At 35.5% G+C, this 26434-nt stretch overlaps 4 protein-coding genes and 1 long non-coding RNA gene across 8 annotated transcripts; 4 read left to right on the top strand and 1 right to left on the bottom strand.

The window, feature by feature from the left end:
• The first annotated feature begins 610 nt into the window (after positions 1–610).
• Positions 611–4086, top strand: SC35 (SR family splicing factor SC35). Of its 2 annotated transcripts, none has more exons than XM_011149770.3 (4): positions 611–980; positions 1816–1959; positions 2230–2439; positions 2799–4086. In XM_011149770.3, the coding sequence occupies exons 1-4, from the start codon at positions 799–801 to the stop codon at positions 2803–2805; spliced, it is 543 nt and encodes a 180-aa protein (XP_011148072.1). In that variant the 5' UTR covers positions 611–798; the 3' UTR covers positions 2806–4086. The 2 variants fall into 2 exon arrangements, with proteins under 2 accessions (XP_011148072.1, XP_011148074.1); XM_011149772.3 differs by having other exon boundaries at positions 617–980; positions 2242–2439.
• A 4299-nt stretch (positions 4087–8385) lies between these two features.
• frj (membrane bound O-acyltransferase domain containing farjavit) lies at positions 8386–11710 on the bottom strand. Its single transcript, XM_011149769.3, has 6 exons — positions 11422–11710; positions 10610–10881; positions 10396–10547; positions 10037–10245; positions 9376–9697; positions 8386–8888 (listed from the first exon to the last, which is right to left on the bottom strand). Exons 1-6 carry the CDS (start codon positions 11631–11633, stop codon positions 8667–8669), a joined length of 1389 nt encoding a protein of 462 aa, XP_011148071.1. The 5' UTR covers positions 11634–11710; the 3' UTR covers positions 8386–8666.
• Positions 11704–12943, top strand: LOC105188371 (protein FAM136A). Its single transcript, XM_011149768.3, has 4 exons — positions 11704–11865; positions 11977–12079; positions 12239–12379; positions 12653–12943. The coding sequence occupies exons 1-4, from the start codon at positions 11843–11845 to the stop codon at positions 12851–12853; spliced, it is 468 nt and encodes a 155-aa protein (XP_011148070.2). The 5' UTR covers positions 11704–11842; the 3' UTR covers positions 12854–12943.
• Positions 12944–16460: 3517 nt separating this feature from the next.
• On the top strand, positions 16461–17012 carry LOC112589324 (uncharacterized). The gene is made up of 3 exons (XR_003113459.1): positions 16461–16491; positions 16733–16816; positions 16984–17012. It is a non-coding gene; the product is annotated as an uncharacterized LOC112589324 (long non-coding RNA).
• A 2902-nt stretch (positions 17013–19914) lies between these two features.
• On the top strand, positions 19915–26384 carry LOC105182853 (sodium-dependent nutrient amino acid transporter 1). Of its 3 annotated transcripts, XM_025302156.1 has the most exons (12): positions 19915–20350; positions 20880–20899; positions 21912–21995; positions 22190–22270; positions 22430–22679; positions 22764–23010; positions 23782–24156; positions 24418–24607; positions 24698–24874; positions 25126–25402; positions 25688–25782; positions 25899–26072. In XM_025302156.1, the coding sequence occupies exons 2-12, from the start codon at positions 20891–20893 to the stop codon at positions 26070–26072; spliced, it is 1959 nt and encodes a 652-aa protein (XP_025157941.1). In that variant the 5' UTR covers positions 19915–20350; positions 20880–20890. The 3 variants fall into 3 exon arrangements, with proteins under 3 accessions (XP_025157941.1, XP_011138894.1, XP_025157940.1); XM_011140592.3 differs by lacking the exon at positions 19915–20350 and having other exon boundaries at positions 20455–20899; positions 22220–22270; XM_025302155.1 differs by lacking the exon at positions 19915–20350 and having other exon boundaries at positions 20456–20899; positions 25899–26384.
• Positions 26385–26434: the final 50 nt, after the last annotated feature.

The raw sequence follows: 26434 nt of genomic DNA, 5'->3' as shown, positions 1-26434 counted from the left end.
TTTATTCTCTTATGTGTTAAGCCAGCGGCACACGGTGCTTGTTTTCGTGCTGGATTGCTTGCTGGATGAAAATATTACGTTCTGATTGGTACATTTCCGAAGATGAATGGAAATGCACCAATCAGAACGCAATATTTTCATCCAGCAAGCAATCCAGCACGAAAACAAGTACCGTGTGCCGCTGGCTTTATGTATTATGTGTTATGCAAAAGTCTGTGCTCTTGCCCTACAACTTACGACACGTATTGTACAGTTCAGTTCGGTATATGGCTTTAGGTAGAAGGGTGTACCCATACGCCATTCTCGACACGTATTGTAGACCAGGCCATAATGACGGAAGTTTATCCGTAATTTCGACAGGCAAAGAGAAACTTGAAAGGATGAAATATCCCTGCATTCCCTGCAATTCCCTGCAATATTCCCTGCAATGGCATCCATGCTTTTGAGTGATTGTACATTCGCAGAAGAGTTACATATCTGATTTTTGCAATATACATACGTGGTTTATATACATAAATATATAATATATATATATATATATTACATTATAGGTCAGAGAGCCGGCGACAAATTGATGTTAAAAGTTCGTTTGACTAATCAGGAACCGGCGCGCGGTTCTCCATGCCGCCATGTAGCCTGTCCGCCATTACCGCTATCTGCACTCTTCCGCCATCTTCTTCTCCTCTTCCGTTGAGCTCCGAAGATTCGCAGTTTGCGTAATTACTTCGGAATTTGTCAACGAAGTTCGGCTCCTTCTAAAATTCACGACGAGGACAGCGTAACGTACGAAAAGAGAAGATGAGCTATGGTAGACCGCCGCCCCGTATCGATGGTATGGTTTCTCTGAAAGTCGACAATCTCACGTATCGGACGACGCCGGAAGATCTAAGGCGTGTGTTTGAGAGATGCGGCGAAGTCGGTGATATTTACATCCCCCGAGATCGCTTTACGCGCGAGAGTCGTGGCTTCGCGTTTGTCAGGTAAGCATCAAGATTCATTACCATTTTGTTCATCATCGAGCCGCTCAAGGTGAATCTTTGACGCGTGTACGCTGATGACGCTGACGTCATGATGCGATCTGGAGCAATGCTATATCGTACTTGTGCGTCATTTTTCCACTTCTTAAAAATATATTCCGATGTACTCTTCAGCGTAGATAATAAGATTGTAGGATAACTTTTTTGGGCAATATAAATTTTCAAACAATGTAGATGAAATAACAGGTTTCAACACATTTTAATCTCTCACACACACACACACACACACACATACACGCGCGCGCGCGCACACGCCTGTGTATGCATATATATGTATATATGTATTGATGTATGTATGTATGGATGAATGAATGAATGAATGAATGAATGAATGAATGTATGTATGTATGTATATATGTATGTATGTATGTATGCATGTATGTATGTATGTAATTCCATTTTCTTTTATATGCCAGAAATATAACATAAAGAAGAAAGAAACATCTAGAATTTATCTAGAATTAACAATCTTATAAAATGTTTGTGACAAATAAAAATCATAAAGATAGTTATATGATCTTTTCTGTTCTGAAACTTATACAATTGAAAAATATTGCAACTTTTTTGTTATCAACTGTATTAAGCGATCTAGATTATTAATTTTATTTTGTATGTATGAAACAACTAAAATAAATAAACTAAAATAAATAATTGGATCAGGGAGATATTTAATATATATTCAAGCAATTAATAGTATGTATTTAAATTCTAAAAATGTTATGTGTATATATGTGTCAAATAATCTAAAATCTAAATCTAAAAATATATATTTTTACAGATTTTATGATAAGCGTGATGCTGAAGATGCATTAGATGCTATGGATGGAAGACTGTTGGATGGTAGGGAACTTCGTGTTCAAATGGCACGTTATGGACGTCCTACATCACCACATCGAAGTCGCGGAAGTCGCCGTCGTGGAAGGTCGGTTTCATAATTTGGATATTTTATGTTCTTTCGTTCTAGTTTTAATATCTGTGATTTCAGTTGGCTTAGCTTAACAAATAACCTTCTATTTTATAATTCAATTTACACATAGAACTGCTGCATTGTGATAACTTTGAGTTACACATAACTCAATATGTACATGATTGTTTAGAAAACAACAGAGGACTTCTTCGTTAAGTTTTGCCTAATTTATCTGTGTCGAAACCAATTGTAACATCAGTTCAGTTACATCTTGTGTTAATATAGATATGTTTACAGATCGCGAAGTAGAAGTAGAGAGCGACGACGTTCCCGATCTCGGTCTCGTAGTAGGTCACGTAGCCGCGATAGAGATCGCAGACGTTCTTATACCCGAAGCCGAAGCCGCTCTCGTTCCGACAGTAAGAGCTCGCGCGGAAAATCACGCTCTCGCAGCAAATCTCAAGACAGGCAAAAAGACAGTCGTTCCAAATCAAGGTAAGGATAACTAATTTTGTCGTTGAAAGACAACTCACGAATTATCTATGGATTATCGAGTGCTTTTTTTGTCATTAATTTGTAAAACCAACATTTTATGACAAATCTTATTTATTTACTTGAAGTTTTAATAACTCTGAGAAAAATCTGATTACATGTTTGATGAAAACATTAGTTAAATAAAACATTGGTCTTGTAGATTTATTATTTTATTATATATGATACACAATAAAGTTTTTATAATTTTTATAGATTTTTTATAGATTTTAATTCACATTCTTACAATTTATCCTATTGTTTTTTACGCGAAACAACGCGATGAATTTAGATGTTCGATCGATTTTAACGTGTATTTCCAGGGACTGAAGTTATCGAAAAAAGTAACGAGATAAGAATGAGCGCGAGCGTCCAACGAATGCCGAATAATCTATGTTGAGATTGCAAAAGGTATTCCATCATACTCTATAGCAACACTGTCGCACGCTTCTTCACGTTCTTCTATCATTTAAATACATACATATTATATACATACATATATTTGAATTAATATTACGCGTCTTCCTCCTCTTTCGGAGGCCGATTAGTTTCTCTATAATACATATATTCTTTTTCTGCGTACTTCTTAATTCGCGTTAATAACATTTTGGTTGTGCAACGACTGAATTAATGTTGTTTCCGTCTTACAATCAGATAAATTCTTTAGAATCTTGTTAGTATGATCTATCTTTGGACCATACTATTTGGTGTAATCAATTCTTGTTGATAAATAGTATCATATAACATTTGTGTATTACGTTTCATAAGATCCTCAAGGTGACATGTACCATTCATATATATTTTTCACCGACAAATAGAATAATATTACGAAATGGAAGTAAATAGCTTTCCTTACTATGTTTTATTCTTCTAAATCATATGGATTGTCTGCCGTGCAATGTTGGCAAAGCTTAGTACACGCTTGCAAACATTGGTGACAAACATTGGTCATGAATAACATTTATTCAAAACTTCTACAGGTAGGAAATAAAAAATGTGTAAAATTTCACGATCAATATAGGTATGTGTCTCTATTACACAGGTATTTCTTCTTAAACTTATTGTGATCTTTGAAATTCATATTTTATCTAATTCATAAAGATTTGATATATTTTAACCTGTAAAAGGATATTATGATGCATGTAGATATCAGATGACATTTCAAAAGTTTATTAGTTTATTCGGCATACGTGATACAATTTTGAGCTGCATCATACTTAGCCACTTTGTCATCCAATTTTATTAGATAAATTGTTAATTTTCAAGCTCAATGCAAAAACGGTAAAATTCAAATCTTTTATATACTGTTGTTGGGAAACAGCAATAAACGAAACAATAATTGCTATATTGGAATATGTGCAAACATACCAAACTATTTCTGCGATATTCTCTTCGTTTATCGAAGGTGTTTGCCAACAATGTGTGTTTAAATGTGTGTACTGGGTTCAAGGGAAGCCCTTTATCCTTCCTGAGAATGAATTCAAAGTTTTAGGTTTTCTCTCACGCACGACAATACATTTCTAGAGATAAGTTTGCGTTGATAGGCAATCGCTCATGTAAGTCCGCACACCGTAGATTCATTTGTAATAAAGCGCAGTGAGTTGCAGAAGACAGAGCTGTCTCTACGTATCCCTTGTTTTTCCTTTGTGGATTTTAATGTGTAACGCTCGATCCACCTCTAGGTTTTGCGTCTATTATACATATTATACATATATTGTATTACATACATATATAAAATAAAAATTTTATATATGTGTATGTATGTGTGTATATATATATATATATATATATATATATATATATATATGTATATGTATATGTATATAATATATAATAAATATATATATAATTTTTATATATGTTGCATTCTCTTTTGTTGCATATGAAATGTCGAACGATTATTACTTTATTGGGAAATTTATTGAGATTAAAATTTATCAGACAAAAGACTTTAATAGAGAAGATACATCTTTTGTAGGTCCATATTGTACAAAGGCTTGTTATGCAACAATCATAACTGTTTGCTCAACTTTACTAGCAAGAATGATTGTATAAACTTTTATTTATCTTACATGGATTAATAAATTATGAAATGTATTTAGTTGAAGTGTAAAGTAATTTTTTTACTAGGTTCAACTTTTTTAGATCAGATTGATATTTTCGACATTTTATATTCAACAAAAGTATATATCTGTATATATTGTTCTACATTATTACATATATAGTACTATTATGTGAAAATTATTCGCTGGCGATCGGCTGGCTCTTGGGATTATTGCATCTTTTGGAAATCTAGGAGGCACGAAGCTTGTAGATCCTTGGATTCAGGGGTGGTTTACTGTGAGGTATCGGATTAGTCTCTCGCGAAAAACTTAATCGCGCTTATTCGATATAACTGTTACAGTCAAAATGTGTATGTGTGTGTATATGTGTGTTCATATAACTTTAGTTTTATAGCAATTTACGCACCAGCATCAATGATCAGCTGTTAAAATATTGTACAAATTGCACTTCAGAATACACACCTGTATAGTTTTGTTCAAGTTAAATAGGATTATTCGTTATATCGAATAATCATATGTCATAAATAAGGTACACAGGGATAAAGAGAACGTTAGCGTATGTGAACTTAGTAATAACGAAAAATGTTAATCATTACAAGTATCATTTGTCTCCGGAAGATACTTGTGTTTTACAATATTTAACAATCCAGCTGATATCGAACATTTTGACTGTAACAAGCCCCTCATGTTTCTGTCGGTTTCTAATTCGCTTATACCTACAGTCCCAAAAAGCAAAAAGCGTTTGCAAAAAGCAAAGAAAATTACTACTCCTCTCACACACGGATGCGACACATTTATTCTTTGATGACTAAGTTGTGATTTTATGGTGCCACAGGCGGTGGAAAGGAGTGGCGTGGCGCGGGTGTAGCTGATGATGGGGTAGCTGAGAGTAAGCAGTAAGCCGAGTGGCAGGGGGCTGTAAGCAGTTCGCAGTAGCGAGAGAGAGCGCTCTTGATGGTGCGGTGCGGTGCGGTGCGGTGCGGTGCGGTGCGGTGCGGTGCGATGCGGCGCGATGCGGTCCGGTCCGGTCCGGTCTGATGGTCTGGTGATCCGGTGATTTGTGGAAGGCGGGTTTGCGAGAGGTCAGGGTGAAAGAGAGTGAACGAGAGCAAGAGAGAAAGGGAGAGGGAGAGAGAGAGAGAGAGAGAGAGAGAGAGAGAGAGAGAGAGAGAGAGAGAGAGAGAGAGAGAGAGAGAGAGAGAGAGAAAGAGAGAGAGAGTAGGTGAGTGAGTGAGTGAGTGAGTGAGAACAAGAGAGGGAGAGAAAGGAAGAGAGAATGACAGAATGAAAGATTGAAAGAGGGAATAGAAGCTAAATAATTTGCAAGTTAAAAACAAAATGTGATTCTGTTGCTGGCTTGTTCGGACGACGTCCGGAGCGCAACATCGGGTTCTAGCATCACGCGACAGGCCATCACCAGACCAGACCTCGCGAACAGAGGTGCCTGATTCATAAAACATCGTAATCATCGATCGAGCATCGGTAAACGCAGTCACACGACACGGTAAACTATAGTAGACCATAGCGCTCACATCATTGCCCTGAGAGTGGCAGCTCTACAGATAGTAGCTTTAGATACAATACATTCGGTCTATAGCTTATGAAAACATACAAATTACAAAGCACAGGAAAATAATGGCTAATCAGTCGAAGAATTTTAGACAAGACCTCAACATTTTTTCGAAATTGTAGAAACTGTAATGTGAGAAACTGTTTAACCGTGTTTTTTGGAATTAGGTACGAGTAGTATTATGTTGTAAAAATATTCTTAATTTTTGCTCTTATGCAGCTATAGATTTTAACTGAAGTCATGGGTGTCTTAAAAGCAATCTATCCTAGTTGATCATAGCTTGTTAGATCATCTCACTATAGAGCTGCCTTCGACAGTGCTTGTCGCGTGTCATTCTCTCATAATCCATCTTTTATTTCGTTTCTGTCATACATATATGCATATACATATATCGAGTACCGATTGTTACAGAAACATGCTACACTTATTTTGATTATTTGAAATTATTTTTACCCAATGCTGTTAAAATATCTCTGATTTTAGCAATTTTTTAAAGGTAAATGTCATATTAAACGCAGTGATAGGATAGGGTTTTGACAATGGCCTGTAAGTCACGATGGCCTCAGTAATTTTTTAAAAGATTTTTAGGTGCAACATGTTATCCATGTGAAACCGTACAAGTACAGCTCTCGTTTTATCGAAAGCATCGCGTGTGGTGTGGAACAACCCATATACTTGATAGATATTTTGACTAACTTTTACAGATTTTGCATTTTTATCGTTGTGGCTGTAGTTTCGAAGTTCCATTCTCCGACTCTCCCTGAAACTTAACGAAAACATCTCAAATGGCTTTAAACGAATGTACGCAGATGAATGTTAGGTGTCCCTTGAATGGTCTTTCCTAACGTTTATAGATTTTTCAATTTTACTGTATTGTCAATTCATTAATTTGAAAGGAGGTATAAGATTTATACGCCAAATCAAAGAATAGATCATGTAAAATTAAAAATCATCTTTTCAAATGTTATTTCAATGAGAAATTCCGTTTGCATTAAAAATTCATTCATTCTTTTTGTTAATTCGAGAACATTTTAACTTGATTTCATGAAAATAGGAGAATGGATTTTTTCGAAAGTATCTGCATATTTTTTGACCATAAATTATCATGTGTTCTTGACTGTACATTAGCAAACGTTACAAGTAGTACCAATGATAGGAGTTGAATTCAGAAAGGTTTAAGATACATATAGGTGAAATTTTCAAGCGTTCGAATGGAACCGATGTACAAAGTTAACGTATAAGATGACGATGCTATTACATTATTTCTCAGTCCCGAGCCACACAATCGCCACACATCACGTACCAGCGAAAGATTTAATATTCGCAACAGCGTCACATCGGCCGAAGATATTTTGAAGGGATATGTTTTTTTAGGAAGATTTTTTTCTAAGCATTTCATCATGTCTCTCTTTCAGGTCTAAATGAGAAACTGCTCACAGGTTCATGTAAGTATGTGTATACGTGGAGTATTTTAAAAGTGAGGTGTGAAATATTTTTAATACGTCATCGTATAGAAGTAATATACAACAGATTGTGCAGATGTGGAAAAATTAATAAAATATCTAGTATCAGGTAAAGAAATATATTTTTATTATTAATTTCGACTATTGTTCACAAATGTATCCCCGTTTACATTATAATAACGATAACTCCTAACCCTTTCGGTAAGAAAGTCACTGAACAACACGAATGTCTAAAATAGGTCATAAACATTACTAGATTTCTAAAAAAAAAAAAAGTGGAACGTTTTTTAGACATTAGTGTTAAGGGAGTGTTCAGAGATTGTACAACTTTAGCTAACAAGTGGCACTCAAATTTGTACTAGTGATATTCTCCAATACTCGATACTTCCGGTATCCCGAACCATTAGTACCATGTAAAAAAATATTAACAATGGTTGCTACTTTTTGATTATAATATACTTTATCAAAACTATGCGGAAGATTATAAGTTTCTTTCTCATCTTTACAACACATTTCTTGAGAATCTAAAGCAAGAATTTTCAAATCCGCTTCTCGATGTTCTTACTTTTTTCTCTTTCTTGTTCAATATCTTTTAATATTTGACATGTCTGCATTCTTATAAATGTAGCACGAGCAAATCTCATGTTTTTCCACAATTTGTATCATGAGTGCGACTCATATTTATCATATTTATGTTTAATGTATAAATTTACGTCACGAATGTAACTCGATATAAGATAGAAGATAAAGGATCGAATTCTTAATATTTATATTAATATGAATAAGTAAATTTTTATCTTATAAAACTTCTTAATATAAAAATTAATGTCGTAAAACTTGAAGATAAAACTAATCAGTTTTATCTTTTCATCAATTCGATCTCGTTGATTAAACTTATTGATCCAATTAAAAACTAATTCAAGTCAGTCGAAAAGAAATGGAATCGTTTTTCTTTCATGGTATAGAAAAAGAAACATATTCTAGTAAATTATATACATATTCTTACAGTTTTAGAATTTTTTTCTGATACGATGTTAGTACAGAAATCCCTGCTTTAAGAACAATCAAACTTAACGAAGAAAAACGGAAGAGAAGTTACTTGTTCTTGTCGTCTTTGTCTTGACGTCGTTTTAAAAAGTAAATCTTTAAGATTCGTACGAATAAATATAATACAAGTCCTAAGATATGCCCGGAAAAGTATAGACTCTTGTAAAAGTGTATTATCTTGTAAAAGTGCAACAATTGGAATGGTACACCAAGATACGCCATGCACGTGAGTTTCGCCCACCATAAGAAGAATCCCCAAGCCTTCCTACCCTGTATTTAATTACAAAAACATCGTTATTACACATATTTGCGTCGCATCCGACAACATTGCTTCGAAAGGTATTTTATCAATTCGTTTTAAAATAGTTATAAATTTACGTTTTTATTCTGTAATAAGAACGTTTTATTGGCAATAATCCGAAATTTATAGTTTCAAGTTGTTTATAACGGAAAACGTTTATATTAGATAAACAAAATATTTTCAAATAGAAAAGAAATTATTCTTGAAATAATATTCTCGAATATGATTGCTGCTGTAAGTGAAATTATCGCGGAAATCAAATCAATGACGAGCTAATCCTTAATCATTCGAGTTCTTGATATAACATTCTACTTGTACTAATTTAATATTTGTACTAATATCGATTTTTACTATATAAATTAAGATCGTGTGTAGATATAAATTCACATAAAAAATTTACATAAATATAAATTTCTAAGTACAATTATAACTAGGTACAATTATAAATTTACTTACAAATCCATTTGGGTCACATTGATTGTAAAATCTGACACTGATGTCCTCAAAAAATAGATAGAGTGGAACTTGGCAGATACAGAAGTAATAACCTGCAGCATAGCCATGCCATAAAGCAGAGAGAGTTAACGTAACCATGGTTCTCAACCCTTTATGAGGGAATCTCTTGTAAATGCATATGGCCATCCAATATTGTATACACGTGTTCCACATTTTCATCGTTTGCTTAACTAATGGAGAAGTCTCCACTTCCCATACATTCATGTTATGCACAGTCTCAAAGTCTTGTTCCGTATCCTTCATTTTCTCATCATCCATCGATCTGGTGATTTTTAAATTACTTATTTCAATAAGATGTTTTTTAATGCAATACCATGGTAATAATACCATAGTATATTTTTTTAGATGATCATTATAAAATATCTTGCATACATCTGAATGATCACGCAATATTTTTTTCAATTATGTGATTTTTAAAATAATGAAGGTGTACATACAATCATGCTTTTCTACTCGGCAATTTTGTCTTCAGTGTCAATTAATTTAATTACTAAACCGAAAAAAAAGAAGCTTGCTAAATATGTGCCTTGAGAGAGGATCATCAATACAAGAGGAAAAATCCAATACGACAAGAATAGATGCGGAAAGCGAGTTGTCTTACAATTTTTCGATTACTTTGTAATCACGCGGACCTAGACCAGGTACGGGCTGGCAGCAGACTGGATAAGCTCCTAGTCCTGACATCTGACAGACGCATTCAGCCAGAGCCATGCCAATAAACATTCTCAGTCGGAAGCCGGCAAATGCCGGATACATATAAAAAAATCTATATATGAAACAGTGTTCTTCAAACTCCAGCGTTTGCGTGTACTGAAATTGCAAAAAGGAAGGTGCATTACTAGAATGACTATCTCAGCTTCCCTATCTGACTGCCAATGATATCTCGATATAATGGTTATATAAAATTCCATGCTCCAGCATGCTCGTTGTATGGTATAAGATGAATCCTATTAATCTTACATCGCTGGGAAATAGATGGTTTACTGTTAAGAAGATTGTGATGTATGTTGCAATTTGCTTGAGTTTATAATATGTGAGTGGCCATGGGTCGACATGTTTGGAAAAAGGTCTGTGTAAAGAGTCCCAGTATGTTCTATAGCGATAATATGGACCTGTAAGTAATAAAAACTTTGGTTAGATCTTGTCTAGATTTCAAGCTTTGCCATATTGTTACCTGTTAAAACTCCCATGTAACCAAAACTGTAATGTATCACATCCATGAAGCTAATGCTCTTGAGCGCTTCTGAATTTATTCCTTGAATATCGTCATTTGATGCTGTAGCTGCATTATTAATTTCAAATGCTAGTCCAGGCAATTTCAATGTAAGTATCATTACAACAAGATTTGTATGAGTTGGTGGGCTTGGTAGCCCGAAATAATCACCCAATCGAAAGATCACCAGTAAGTAGAAAAAGGAGAAAAACAGGCTGACTAGATGACATTTTCTAGAAAATTACATTAACATATATCATAGTGTATTTTTTAAGTGTTTTAATAAATACTAGTTATATAGTGATTATACGCTATATTATGATCTTGGAAAAATCTAAATAACATTACATTTTATGCTTTGTTAGATCATCTCCAACATATCAGAATTATTCCCATTGAAATTTTTCTCGATTGAAATGTCAATTAAATATTAAAATACATTGATTGTGGATCTTTTTTTCTTAGTCTCACCTTACTATTACCTATTACCTAACATTTTGTTGACTGATTTTAACATTTTTTCCCTTAAAATCTACATAAGCGTATACAAGTTGACCCTTGACCGGTTAATGTGAATGACCGGGCATGAGAATGAGATTACTCGTAACCGGTCAACAATTACAAATTAACTAGATATATATTTACGTTGTTACATTTTTAATATATCCTATTGAAAAATGACAACGGAATCGGTAAATATAATGCTCTAAATTTAGCCGGCTATACATTGCACTGTCATTAATTATTAATTATACAGGAAAATGTATTCGTACTTCCAAGATAAGCTGGTTATGATAATAGCGTTGACAAGAACAGTGATGAGTGGGTGCAGGACTGACCATCCTGAAACACAAATCACTAACGCAATGCCAAAGAGAGTCGCGAACCATTGTTTTACATGAGGTTCTTGCACCGCACGGTAGAGAGGTCCAATTGCTATGGAGATTAACAATAACGATACATACACGACATCGTCCCACAACATCTCTCCACAACCAATCGTGAAAGAAAGAAGCGAACAACTGACTAAGCTTATCTCTGCAAATTATATAAATTGCAAATCTGAAAGTTCGTTCTTTTTGGTTGCAACGCAACTGTGATAGTGCAAGTAAAGACAGCATAGTTTGCAACATTTCATTGGTTGCCCGGCATCTTAAAATGAACTTGAGATAATCTTTAAATCATGATTGGGTTATGAATGTCAGCCTGTACGTCATGTAAGCGTGGTCTCTTTCTTTTATAGATGGCTAAGAGTAGCACATGCACTTTCCTTAAATAGGTTAAATTTAATATACTAATATTTTGTGTAATATAAATAATTATTACAGAACAAATACGATAAAAATGGTGGAACAACAAAAAAAACGAGTAGAAGACCATATGACAAGAATAGTCGAAGAAATTGATAAATCTATTTTACGGAAAATGCAGGTATTTTTTCAAGTTGGACTTTGGATTATAAAATTTCACTAAAAAATAAGGATTTTGAATGAAGAAGGGAAAGAAAATAAATATAACAAATTAATTAACAATATTTACTTTATATTTTATATGTGTCATATATAAACACAATATTATACTTCATTTCAGAGAGATATGCATAAATGTGCTGCTTCTTGTTGTGAAAATGAAACCTACTCTGTACAAAAAGTACATAATTGTGTAGAAAATTGTAGTACCTCTTTGCATAAGGCGCAACAGTATGTCCAAGGGGAATTTGACCGGGTGCAGGTGAATAAATATCTTTTATTTAGCTAATTATTAAAGCTATTTACTGAAGAATATTCCGTTGCTACAATATTATTTGAAGATATATTCTATAAAATACTATTAGAAAGAGATATTAAGATATTAAAGAAATATAGTTATAAGAAAGCTACAAATTTGATATATTTCATGCAATATGAATATATTTTTAAACTTTAATTAACTCTGTGAATATATACATATATTTTTTTTAAATATTTAAATATGTACTTATTTTTATATATACAATGATTTCAGAATCGTTTGCAGAGATGTGTAATGGAGTGTAATGATAAAATAAAGGATAAAGTAGGTCCAAACCCTACACAGGCAGAAGTAGACAAATATAGTGAAGAATTTGAAAAATGTGCTACCAAGTGTGTAGACTCTTATTGTGAATTACTGCCATCTTTGGAAAAAACTATGAAAAAAGTTTTAAGTAAAAATGAATTTGCTTAGTACTTAGTGCTTTTTCAGTCAGTTTATAAGTTGAATTGTAATTCTTAATTTCATACTGTTGACATTTATAAAAAAAAATATACAAATATATTTAATCATAAGCAAATATTTTGTAAATGTATGAAATGAACAAACTCTGAAATCATATATACAATATATGCAATGATATTGTATGTAATAAGAGAAATATTCAAAAAATATTATACAATTTAATTCTTTGTTGGAAAAATTGTGCGTGCGTGTGTGCATCTGTGTGTGTTAGTCTTTTATTTTATTATAAATTTAGAAATTATTTTAATAAATAATTTTCAAAGCATTGTATTGATCAACATGTATCTGTATCACGCGTTTGTATTTTAAATGCTAGAGATGAAGACAATACATTCACTGTCACTACTGAAAATATATAATTTATGTGACATATATTATAGATTTCCAATGCCGGCAGTGAATATCGGAACGCAGCCATATATTAGCAGAGAGAAACTTGAAAGCGACCAACACAGCATTTTCTGCGACACCGACTTTTCGCACTGGGAAAGGACGCCATCCACATCCATTTTGAGAGGGGAACTACGATGCTACATCCACTTTCAGGTCTCGGTGGTAAAATCTGCATGTGGTGGAAGTCCGAGCTACATCCACTTTTAGGAGATTTATGTCCGTGCTGCAATCACAGTTGTCATCTCTATGCCCGGACTATGTCCTGAGATCTAAACAGAGCAGGGGGGAGGGGGGAGGGAGGAAAGAGCAGGAAAAATAAAAAAAAAGTACGTATTAACTATTAAATTTTCGAATGTTGCCGTATCAAAGTCTCCTGTATAATAAAGAATTTGACACGTCTGGAGACGCATAAAGTATCGTTGCCCGCGTCCCGTTCCCTTCGTCCTGCTTCTCAATTCAACATCCTGTCCGCTCCGGACATTCGCTCGTGGCCGGATTGACAGTGGCCGTCGGTGAGCATTCGATTCGCTCGGAGAAGCACGTGTTAATTAACGTGACGAGGCTCCGATTATAAATATCCCGCGAGTCGACGAAATATCTGAACTTTTAAAAAAAGCATCAAAGAAAATCGCGTTGATGTTGTCATGGATGAAGTCTCTCACCCTGGTATATATTTTTTTATTTTCGAAATAAAAAAAGCCAAATGAATGCAATTAAATGTTATTAATCATCATTGAATATTAAATGAAAAGTATAGAAGAGTTATTATCCGCAGCGAGATAATTTAACATTTAATAAGAACAAGAAAAAATTCGCATGGGATGAAATTCCACTCTTTAACTCTACCATGGCCTTTAATTATTTTCTGAAAACGGCGTCACAACTTTGACACACTGTACAATTGGTTGCTAACACATTTTCTAATCGTACACATTCCTCTTCAATTAACATAAAGCTAACAAATGTCCGATGCTTCGACAGAGTAATTTTCTTTATTTTCAGTAATCAATAAATAAAGCAAAATCAATGTCGCGTACAGTTGAAAGGCCTCCCCGCACTCCCCTCGTCGTTCCGAAACCTTCGAGAAAAGAAGAGAGACTTGTCCAAGGGCAAGTCTCTCTTCTTGCTTCAACCGCCGCCGAGGCCCGCACGCAATGTTTACATCGCGCCGATTGTGTTGATTGGCTCGCGAGCGACGACACTTTTTGCCCTTCGTATTAATATTCGCGTGCCTCGCGTACTCGACCTCTTTCCATCAGCAGCAGCCGTGCGCGACGCGCTCGTCACTTCCTCTCGTATAATTGAAAGAAATATATCTCGTCGGTCCTCGAGATATTCAATCGCAATCGCGTCGGCATTGCATCGATTAACCGCACAATCGAATCGCGAGTATCGGCGTTGAGTGAAGCGTGAGTGAGTGAAATTCGGAGGACTCCAGCAGCCGGGAAGCAGAGGACCCCGGCAGCGATATCAGGTCACGTTTCCAGGTATGTGGAATCATTTATTATGCGGGAGGTCTCCGATAACGAGAGCGGACGGAGTTTGACGAATTTTCCGGGAATAACAAGTCGGAATTTCGCGCTCGGCATTCACGATCCGTCATCATCCAACTAGTAAACATAGACACTTTATGAATCTGCAATTACTCTCGTCAATCTCTGTCTGTCTATCTATTTATTGCGTTGTTGTATATGTTACGGTTAAAGTGATAAATCCAGTTACTATGCACAATAACCGGTTATTATGCATAATAACCATCAACAGTTATGGTTAATTTGATAAATTATTCATATTTTTGTAGTTAAAACCCACGCGTAAGTTGCAAATGCGTTTTGTATCGCGCGCTGTGCGCGCCCAATTACGCGTGAGTTTTAATAACCGCGCGTGCAGCTTACGCACTTTTAACGTGGGTCGCGTTCCGAAATTCACTGCCAGTACTGAAAACATACATAGTTTGTGTCACGTATACTATAGAATTTCAGTGCTGGCAGTGAATATTGGAACGCAGCCTTAGGCGTAGGTTTCAACAATCGTGTGCGCAACGCGCGATGTAAAACGCACTTGCAACTTACGCGTAGGTTTAATTGTTCATAACTTTGTAACATTTTGATATCGTGCGAAGTATTTCTGCCAATACTCATGACAATTGGACATAAACGGTTTTCAAAAGTTTCTCCAAAATTATTTTCTTAATATGATTTATCATTTTACATAACCAATAAAGTTTGGTTATGTAAAATAATCGGTTATAGTGATAAATTGCATGTATTTTATCACATTAACCAAAGCTGTTGGTTATTATGCATAATAACTAATTTATCACTTTAACCTTTAGCATATATAAGATACATTGATGCAGACAGAGACGGATAACGGTCCATGAACGCGAATCTCTAATTCATCATGTTCTCAATTAAACATTCTGAATAATTCCTAACTGTGTGAGTATACCTCTTGTCTTGTGTAGAATATTCAACGTCATACCGCTCTTCTTAGACTGCGACCTTTTTGTTTTCGGTCAGCGTTTCTTTCAAGTCTGTTTACTTTCGTTACGGGATCTAAATTTAAATGTCCATTCGTAAAAGAGTATTTTCAAGAGCACACAACTGTTGTCTCCGCTTCTTGTCATTTTTTTTCGTCAGCTCTTTCAAGAGCTCCAAGTTCTATCTAGACTTTCAATGTCAATAAAGAAAAAAAACCGTAGCGAATATTCTCCGCTCATCCCGACCAAACATTATCTTTCTCTATCGCAGCTTACCAACCAGAAACGCTAAATTTTTGTTCCAGATGTTGCGGGAAGCGAATCTGGCGAATGCGGATGCCGCACCGGAGGATCCGGTTCGGGCAGAGCAGAGTCGGCCGGAAGGTAAAATTTACAAGTTTCCTACACATCTGTGTTCAACCCTTTACGATCTTTGCCTTTGCAACTTGTTCCTCATCAGCTCTCTTGAAAGCTCCAAGTCTCATTTAAATTTTCAATGTTGGAACAAAAATATAAAGATAAAAATTCCATATGAAAATATTTCCGTATTTTCGATTCGTCCCGATCAAAAAGATATTCTCTCTCTACCGCAGGTTATCAACCGGGAAAATTATTTTTCTGTTTCAGTTGTTGCGGGAAGCAACAGCAATCCGGCGGACGAGGGATGCTGTACCGGAGGATCCGGTTCGGGCCAAGCAGAGTCGGTCGGAAGGTAAAATTTACAAGTCTCCTACACATCTGTGTTCAACCCTTTACGATCTTTGCCTTTGCAACTTGTTCCTCATCAGCTCTCTTGAAAGCTTCAAGTCTCATTTAAATTTTCAATGTTGGAACAAAAGTATAAAGATAAAAATTCCTTATCAAAATATTTCCGTATTTTCGATTCGTCCTGATCAAAAATATTCTCTCTCTACCGCAGGTTATTAACCGGGAAAATTATTTTTCTGTTTCAGTTGTTGCGGAAAGCAACAGCAACCCGGCGTACGCGGATGCCGCATCGGAGGATCCGATTCGGGCCAAGCAGAGTCGGCTTGAAGGTAAGTTTACAAGTTTACTGTAGTCCTCTGTTTGACCCTTGGCGATCCAGAGCTGGGATATAATTTCCGACTCGACTTGAATTACGATCGCAGAGGGTAAATTACTCTTTTACTCGCCCGCACTCGTTGGTCAAATCTGATAGGCAAATGTGAATTTTTTGTTACAGAGTTGAAGCGGAACGTGGCCGGCTCTGACTGCAAGTCGTTTCGGTGAGTCAAAATGAAAAGAGAAACAATATTCCGCATGACGGATGTGGGACTAAAGAATATCGTTCGAGTCAATGTAAATTGCAAATAGATTCTTGCATGTGTGTGTTTGTGACGTTGAATAAAATACATTGCTCGAAACAATTAGGGGATCACTTGATCGCGATAGCCTGCATTACATACGAGATTTAAAATAGTGAATGATTCTCTTTTGATATTCAGTCATCTGAATAAGAAATATTCTGTACAACCGCGATGTACAAACGCGATACCGTCATCAACTACTTTATTGTTATTTTTCAAACGGGCCGCAGAATTATTTAACGATTTAATTATTTGACTTGATTTGATTTAATATTCAATTGTCCATGTAAAATATATTCATACGCATAAATGCCGATACCGTTGGCTACTTTTATTTGCAAAACAGGCTGTAGAATTATTTGGCAATATTCCATCCATTCATCACGATCCCTGTTGTCTCGAGTAGCGTATAATGCGCGCAGAGATTGCGCCAGCGCACGCCGAGCTTGAGGTATCCTCGCTCGCGTGCCTTTGAATATCGCGACCGCGGTTATCAAAATACGCGTTTTTACCCGCGCTACTAACAAAGAAGGCTTAAATTCTCATTTCGTCAAAGTATCGCGAACGTAAGTTTCGTCGTGACGAGGAACCATCATGCGTGAAAACTTTGCCCCGCTTCTTTCTCTTTGCGCTCCCTTGGGGCGACCGGTTTCTGATTGCCTAATCTTTTCTCGCATGCATTCGCGTCGCGAATATTTCACTCGTAGATATCGATATTCTCGCATTTTCGCGACTTTTCAGATGCGATCGCGAAAAGCGCCGTAAAAGTCCGTTGGACGAGTCGATAAATTTTCACACGGTTTTTGCTCCTTGCCGATCGAGTTTATAGAGTCCGTTTCGCAGCGCGTAAAAAGTTTCCACCGATGTCGATGTAAAACGTTCGTTAATTGATCGCAAATGTCGCCGCTCTCATACAAATATCGATCGCGTCGGGAAAGTGTAGCAATCAACGTGGGACGTGCTGCAAAATGGATGCTGCGCGACATGGAGAGCGGTAGCGGACATGGACGATGAACATTGATGGATCTGGTTGGATGCAACGGGACATCATCAATATCATCATCGGTGAGCGTTTGACTCAATGCTCACAGAGAGCTCTTTTATTATTACATTGTGCATGCCGCAAATTTGCATTGACTTTTATAACGATAAATATATTCCATGAATTGTTGCCATATATTATGGCTATGTTTATTGCCATATATCGTTGCCATATATTGTTGCCATATATTGTTGCCGTATATTATTGCCATATATTATCGCCATATTATGGCCACTTGAAATCGCGCGAGCAATCGAGAAAACTCAATTTACTGACAATCGCAAAGGCGCGCGCGGTAGACGTCACAGATGGATGTCAACAGCCCGTCTCAGAGCTGCCCGATAACAATATTCTTGCTGCAATTTAACTTTAAACCACAGCGGTCTCCGATCGCAGGAAACTTTCTATCGCGGACTAACCCTTCGAGCGGAATATTTCCAAGAAGCGCTCTTGAGATAAACGCTAGTTATAAGCGAACTTGCCTCGTTAGGGTCCCGTCGCGGTATCGTTGTCGCGGAAAATAAGGAAGAAAGGAGCTAAACATCCGACACCGTTGTGAAAAGAGGGACGATGGTGTCCCTTCGCGAGTAGAATGTTAGGCCCTTGCGAACGCGAGCGTTAAATCTTCCACCGCGACTGCAAACGTTCCCCGACTATAGTTTCTTCGCGGAAACTGAATCTTCATAACTCGCTCTTGATCGTGCATTTTGAGACTCTATCGAGGGTGGGAGATTGAAGTGGACGTTGATGATATAAAGCGTGGTCTACAATGGCCGTAAGCAGTAAGAAGTAAGCGTGAACAGTAAGAAATGGACCAACTACAGTTGATTATTTCTGTCATAGTCGACTGTGATTGATTTATTTCTTACCGCTTATGCTTACTTCTTACTGCTTACTGTCATTGTAGACCACGTTTGAGCCCGTTTTACATTAGTCGCAAGACACAGAATGCAATTCGCAAGTCGTAGGAATTTGTAGGACCAATCGCAGTCGAATATTCTCTTAACATTACAACGAATTCTCTTTACATTAGAACGATATGTTTGTACCACTTTGCATTTCGTTTGTACCTCAAATCGGTTTGAAAATACAGTATCTTCCCGTCTTCTTCATATAACGCTAAATGGTACTTCCGCTTTTTTCAAGATATTTTAAAACGGACAAAGGAGTTCGATAGAGAATCGTTTGTACCACGTGGCGTTTCTGTGTTTTCGCTTCTACATCCTCATTCACATCATCCACATCGTTTTTTTCGTCTTTTTGCGATACTCATTGTGTTCTTGTATTTTTCTGCGTTTTTCAGCGTTTGCCTGCGTTTTGTTGCGCTTTTCTGCGTTGTCGGTATTCGCATCCACATTCATATCCACGTTAATGATGTTCTTCTCTCTGCTACGACGCTTCTCCAATCATTTATCTCAGGGCGCGCTCATTCGTCAAATTTCTGTAATTAATATTTCGATAATTATTGCGAATCTCGCAAAACGGTATGGGACTTTAATGTTTGTTTTAACCCAATGTACCTTCGCACTTCGGGTAACAGCTAGTTACCGGACACCCCGTATTTATACAATATATATCGTATAAAATCTTCATAATATTAATCATACACAATCTCAATTCTTTTTTTCTTTTGCGCATGTTAACATGTTAATTCATGTTACAAATGCATAACCATGTGCGAGACTGTGCTTGTCAAGTACGCCATTATGGTTATAGCACGGACATAAACCGCCCTGAAAGTGGATGTAGCACGGACTGCCACCACATGCAGGTTTTACCGCCGAGACTTGAAAGTGGGTATAACATCGTAGTTCCCCTCTCAAAATGGATGCAGATGGCGCTCTTTCCCGGTACGGAAAGTCGGTGTCGCTGAAAATACCGTGTTGGCCACTTTCAGGTTCCTCTCTGATATTAGCGAAAGTGAAGTTTAGATAAACAGATCTAATATATATATAATGACGCTTCAACACTACAGCGCGCATGCGCATGACCAGATCCGTTGCAGCGACAACGTATATCAAACATGTACCGAAAATGGTGGTATAGAACGAGTCAAGTGTTTTCATTCTTTTCTTCATTGCATAGAATAATAATGAGCTTGGAAATCTAGTTATATAACATAACATGCATAGCCGCCAGCTTCTTATAAATCATTATGATGAAATAATCGATAATAATAGTCGGAAAGAATAACTGTGCAGGTAAAAGAAAGATATCGGTGATATACGCCTGTCTACGATTTCGATATATAATTCCATCGTGAAATATTACAGAACTTCTATTATTTTATATTTCAACAAGTATTTCGGCTTTTTCGGATGATTTACAAATTATACATCACTTATTTTTAGAATTTGCGAAAGTCGTAATTGCGAAAGTAAATCTCCACTCTTGTCTCCATTTGTTTTGTAAATTCCGTGAATTTTATAGCTCGTACTTACGTAGATCGTGGCCTTTCCCTACCTTGAGCGGTATCGGTATTGCACTACACCTGCGCAAACGTAATTTACGTTCTCTCAGTGTGGCCGCAAGATCAAGCAGGTACCAGCGATACGTGCCGAAATTGCCAGTTTGTATAAGATGTTGGAAGCTTTAACTACTTAAATTTCAAATACTTTCACCGCGTATAATTTGTGTGTCCCCGTTTGAAGTCTCTAATTTATGTCTCGTCGTTACAGCGTCCGCGAGTGTCAGTGTATTGTTTTATAAGATTTTATATATTTTTTGTAGCTGCAGGAAAAATGAGAAAGGTAAGAATTTATCATGAAAATATCGAATAGTCTTCTGAGATTTTTGTAAAGCTATAAAAAGATACAATACAGAGGTTTGACAGGTAATTTGTCTAAAATTTTTGCAACGCGCGCAGGAGCGTTTTTAATATTGAAAATTTGAAACGCACGAAGCACGCTTTGATTTAATTAGAACCACATGTGATATTTCCACAAAATTTCGTTGATATAATACTTTTGCAACATATAGCTTTAAAATTGGCAAACGAATCGACCTCGGTTCTAACACGATGTCGAAATTTAGCTATGACAGAGTCATTCCGGACTGAAGAATAATCATCATCGTGTGATTGACCGAGAGATATATCTTTCCTTTCACTCTTATGACGTCCTCCAAATTCACGTCGCGCCGCTTATAAGAAACAGGGTCAACATAGTAATTGACTACAGTTACGGCAAAAAGTACGGGAACAAGTGTGGGCGAGAAAAAATTTACATATCTGAGAACAGTTTAATGGCTTAACTTGTGAAAATAAAAAATTAAAGAAGGATACAAAAAATATGTGTCTTCTCATCCGACCGGTTGCTAAGAATAATTTTTCTCGACAACCTCCCACTGCGTCGTTATATTGTACAAAATGAGAAATCGATGAATTTCGAGACATTGCTCATAATCTAAAGTGAATTTTTGCGCTCTGTGTCAAAGAGATATATCCATTTTTTTACATATTTAATTCTTGTAACATATAAGTAAAATTCCTACACTTGCGATCGTTTCGTTTAACGATGCACGGTAATCGCGTCGGACGCCTGACGGACCTTATCGTGTTTAAAACGAGACCTTCACGCATTATAGACACGAATATTGCAATGTACAATGGTGTAATTATTGAGTGATGTGTTGAATGACAATGTGTTGAAAGAAAATATACAGATATATTGAATGATGATAAATAATTAGAAACAAGAAATATGTAAATAATTAATAATAAGAGTGTAATAAAACTATTATCCTTCACTATTATCTTCACAGGATGGAGCAGACAATCCAGGTTTTATTGGCGATGGTGATTGTGGCAGAAGCGAAAGGCGGAACTCGAAAGGAATCCTTGGAACGGTGCGAATATGTTTATTTGACGATTTGAAAACTCAATGTTCATTATTTATTACTTAAAACTCAATTGTTTAAAAATCTCCTTTATACTTTTCTCACCAAGTCTAAAATGTATGAATTATCAATGAAGTCAGAACACATTTGAATATTTGCAGCTATAAACCTGAAAAAAATTGAAGATACATGTTTCATTACAGAATAACGATGGATTTAATTTTGTTTGCCAGATGCCTAACGACAGAAAATTGCCGTTATCATTCTCGTCGCTGGAAGAGACGGTAATTCAAATATAATGGGCTTAAATTAAAATATAATTTTACTATCGGGCCATTTTTGATATTAATCTAGTATCGAATACCAGTAAACAGATTTAAATTACTTAATAATGTACATGATGCTTGTTTTTCAAGTAGTTCTATGCAAATGTTTGCTCGTAGATTGTCGAGGAAAAAGAAAAGAAACGAGCAACGTGGGGAAACGACATAGAATTTTTAATGTCGTGTATTGCTATGTCCGTTGGACTTGGCAACGTTTGGAGATTCCCATTCACCGCTTACGAAAACGGCGGTGGCGCTTTTTTAATCCCATATATCTTCGTGCTTTTCGTAGTGGGAAAACCGTTTTATTATCTGGAGATGATAATGGGTCAATTTACTAGCAGTTCCTCTGTGAAAATATGGTCCGCCGGTAACGAATATAAAAATATCAACGAATTATTTACTTTCGTTATTTTGCATTAGTAATATATACAATAGAAAACTCGTTATTCAGTGCCAGGATTCCGCGGTGTCGGCTGGGCACAAACGTATTCGATAGTTGCTGTCGGTACTTATTATTGCTCGCTGATGTCGATTAGTTTATTCTATCTCGCGAAGAGTTTTTCGTCGCAGCTTCCATGGTCTACCTGTTTAGAGGAATGGGGAGACAGTTGTATAAATTCGTCTAGCGTGGATAACATCATCGTGCGTCATAATACCACCGTGGTGTTGATGAGAAGTTCCGCTGAACTATATTTCACGTAAGTCCATACGAAATATATGTTAAATGTTGTCGCGCAAGTGACGTAGTATGCTATACTTAATTTTTACGTCAATACGCTCGATTTTATTATTGAGAAATAGTTCTGCCAATGCGCATAAATATACAAATTTCTTACTAATTCACTGTTTTATTATTTATGATATATGTAATTTGTAATAATGTAAAAACAGTACATATACATAAACTTAATTATAACTTAATCAACTTAGTCATAAACTTAAACAAAACACAGATATTAAAATGAAGAGTAAAATGTAGCCAAAATTTCATGGTGGTAAAATAATGTAAATATAATTACTGTTTATCAGCGATAAGATACTGATAAGATACATCGCTTATAATCCACGAGCTTAATTTAAAATTCGTTTATAAGTTATGTAAGAAATTTCAAGAGTCTCCTCTTAAAAAGAAATAAATTCGTGAATACGATTCGATTTAATTTTCTCTCTGCATACATATATTATATTTCCGCGTAAATCATGTTTTTCAACATTTCTTCTCGTTTAAAAATACTTTTGTTTGACAAATTGTGTACGTGTGCTTTCTCTATTGTTCAATCTCTATTCTAATGCTTACATCTTCAAGCAAACTGCTTGTTTTATCAGTCTTTTCATTATTCATTATTTATTTTCATTATTCATTATTTTCATTATTTATTATATTAACATTATATAATATAATGAATAATATTTAATTAAATAAATAATAATATAAAATTAGCATTATTATTTATTATATCTTTTGGCAGGAAAACAGTGCTGAAAGAGAAAGAAAACATCGATGATGGAGTGGGCCTTCCAAATTGGAAGCTGACAGTTTGCCTTTTAATCGTATGGGGCTGTATCTGCGGATTAATAGCTCGCGGCGTAAAAAGCTCAGGGAAGGCTGCTTATTTCCTTGCTATTTTTCCGTATATCGTGATGATTTGTTTGCTGATTAGAGCAGTGACTTTGGAAGGTGCCGTAAACGGAATTGTTTTCTTCATTAAGCCCGACTTTAAGAAACTGTTCGAGGCGGATGTTTGGTACGCTGCTGTCACACAGTGTTTCTTTTCACTGTCGGTTTGCTTCGGTGGTGTAGTCATGTATTCATCTCACAACAACTTTAACCACAATATTTACAGGTTATTCTCTTTGCATATGAAACAATATTGCATTTAAAAAGCTAAAACGAGTCGGTGTACATTCGAACGGGATGAACATGTCGGTTTCGGATCGTTAAATTTCAAGCGTACGAATAAAAAGAAGTGTTGATTTTTACATATAAAAATGGATTCTTTTCTCATATAATTGTAAGATCTAATTGAATTAAGATAATGATTTCATCAGCTACATATACAGTAAATAATACGATTATTAATTAATTATTCTGTTTATTTGTTTAGAGATGTTATTGTTGTGACCACGCTGGATACATTAACGAGTTTGTTAGCGGGTTTCACTATCTTTGGTATGCTTGGTAATCTAGCGCACGAACTTGGCACTGATGACATAAGTAGTGTAGTACGAAGCGGTACTGGTCTTGCTTTTATTTCATATCCGGATGCTATAGCAAAGTTTAATGTTTTGCCACAGGTAAAAATTATTACATCAAATTATTGCCTATATTAAAATCGCAATACAAAAATGTGACGATATAAGTCATAATTTATTATTCTTCCGTAGCTGTTTTCTGTGCTTTTCTTCTTAATGTTATACGTCCTAGGAATTGGTAGCGCCGTCGCGTGTATCGGTGCTATCAATACTATTATTTGCGATCAATTTCCAACGTGGAAATATTGGTACGTGGTTATTGGAACGGCTGTGATTGGTTTCTTGGCCGGTAATCTTTATTGTACACCTGTAAGTGTTAACCCGTATGTGCATGAAATAAAGATTAATATGCGATATCCTTTATTTTATAGTTTTCAAGACTAATCTTGTCAAAAATGAAGCCTGATACATTTTTGTTTTATTTTTTCTTACGTGAAGAATTATTTCTTCTCAAAGAGTGCAATAAGTTTTGTTAAGCTCAGAATCTGAAAACCATTAGGCTATATATTTTAAGTTTTATTCGTATGTAAAATTGATAATATTTGTACACGTATGTACAGGGCGGCCAATTCATCCTAGGTCTTGTGGATTTCTACGCGGGATCATTTATAATCTTTTTCTCAGCTGCGTTAGAGATGATTGGCATATTCTGGATATATGGATTGGAGAACTTTTTAGATGACGTCGAGTATATGTTACAGAGACGTCCATCGATATATTGGAGGATTTGTTGGGCGGTGGTTACACCGTTGTTGCTCACAGGAATTTTAATTTATACTCTTATCAATTTAAAGCCGCTGACTTATGGCAATATACCCTATCCGTCTACCGCACATGGTTAGTGCTTATTTATCTTATTTCAATACATTTCGCTTTTTTACCAAATATTTCTTTCTTCTCGGAAATTCTTCTTTTTTTCTTATAAAATTCTCAAAACCAGATTATGGTGAATTTCTGAGTAAATATTAAGTGTAGATAAAGAAGTTAAGTGCAAAATGTAAGTTAAGAAGGGAAATATAAAAATTTATTATATATTTTTATTTCGAAATAAAATTAGATATATGATTTAACATAAAAATGAAGGCAAAAATTAAATTTGTACAATCTATAAAAATATTACAGTTGCTGGTTGGACGTTATTTACTTTTGGCGTGCTACAGATTCCATTTTGGATGTTTTATAAAATATTATCAAAAAGAAACTTGGGATTGCACGAGGTAATCACGCACGTTCATTAAGTGTGTCTAAATATCTATTATTATTATTCGAATACGGATTTCTAATCTTAGTACTTTTGTTATTCGACTATTTTCTTTTAATATATCTCCTGCAGATGTTCAAGGCGGCCTTTAGACCTTCCTCCGAGTGGGGTCCAAAAAATCCTGCACATATGGCATCCTGGCGCGAATTTAAAGAGGTGATGAATAAAAAACGCGAAAAGCGCAACTACTCGCGAATAAAACAATTTATTTATGTAATTTTTTGTTTAGAACACAAACTTGTCTGACCATATATATTATCTTAGTATTTTATGTCATAAAATGCTGTATAAAAGTAGCAACGTTCAGTTCAACGAGCTTGTGTTTCAATTGGAAATTCACAATGGTAGTTTTGTTCATATTTGACCCATTTATTCATGTTGATAATATTAACAGTTCATGTTAATACAACAATGCTCTAGTGACTGTTAGAAATCTGTTGATCTTTCCACTAATATATATGCACACAGGTCTGCGATACATATCTGCAGTACAAATATTTGATTATTTATTTAGTACACACACATACACACATATGTACGTATATGTACATATAGAACACTTTTTAAATTTTTAACAAAGAATTCAAACAATATGGATAGAATAATAC

Source organism: Harpegnathos saltator, unplaced genomic scaffold (genome assembly GCF_003227715.2).
Source record: "Harpegnathos saltator strain DR-91 unplaced genomic scaffold, Hsal_v8.6 scaffold469, whole genome shotgun sequence".
In the NCBI taxonomy this organism is placed as follows: domain Eukaryota; kingdom Metazoa; phylum Arthropoda; class Insecta; order Hymenoptera; family Formicidae; genus Harpegnathos; species Harpegnathos saltator.
This window is presented reverse-complemented; position numbering and strand designations above follow the sequence as displayed.

What these genes read in the sequence shown, in the direction of transcription:
- frj (XM_011149769.3), bottom strand. Translation starts at nt 11,633, where the DNA reads ATGTTGTGGGACGATGTCGTGTATGTATCGTTATTGTTAATCTCCATA. An exon ending in ATAACCAGCTTATCTTGGAA is followed by an intron (nt 10,882 to 11,421) that starts GTACGAATACAT and finishes GTAATTTTCTAG; the next exon opens with AAAATGTCATCTAGTCAGCC. An exon ending in TTACATGGGAGTTTTAACAG is followed by an intron (nt 10,548 to 10,609) that starts GTAACAATATGG and finishes TATTACTTACAG; the next exon opens with GTCCATATTATCGCTATAGA.
- LOC105188371 (XM_011149768.3), top strand. Translation starts at nt 11,843, where the DNA reads ATGAATGTCAGCCTGTACGTCAT. An exon ending in CTATTTTACGGAAAATGCAG is followed by an intron (nt 12,080 to 12,238) that starts GTATTTTTTCAA and finishes ACTTCATTTCAG; the next exon opens with AGAGATATGCATAAATGTGC. An exon ending in GGGAATTTGACCGGGTGCAG is followed by an intron (nt 12,380 to 12,652) that starts GTGAATAAATAT and finishes CAATGATTTCAG; the next exon opens with AATCGTTTGCAGAGATGTGT.
- SC35 (XM_011149770.3), top strand. Translation starts at nt 799, where the DNA reads ATGAGCTATGGTAGACCGCCGCCCCGTATCGATGGTATGGTTTCTCTG. An exon ending in CGTGGCTTCGCGTTTGTCAG is followed by an intron (nt 981 to 1,815) that starts GTAAGCATCAAG and finishes ATATTTTTACAG; the next exon opens with ATTTTATGATAAGCGTGATG. An exon ending in GGAAGTCGCCGTCGTGGAAG is followed by an intron (nt 1,960 to 2,229) that starts GTCGGTTTCATA and finishes GTGTTAATATAG; the next exon opens with ATATGTTTACAGATCGCGAA.
- LOC105182853 (XM_025302155.1), top strand. An exon ending in TGTGAAAATATGGTCCGCCG is followed by an intron (nt 22,680 to 22,763) that starts GTAACGAATATA and finishes CTCGTTATTCAG; the next exon opens with TGCCAGGATTCCGCGGTGTC. An exon ending in GAAACTTGGGATTGCACGAG is followed by an intron (nt 25,783 to 25,898) that starts GTAATCACGCAC and finishes TATCTCCTGCAG; the next exon opens with ATGTTCAAGGCGGCCTTTAG.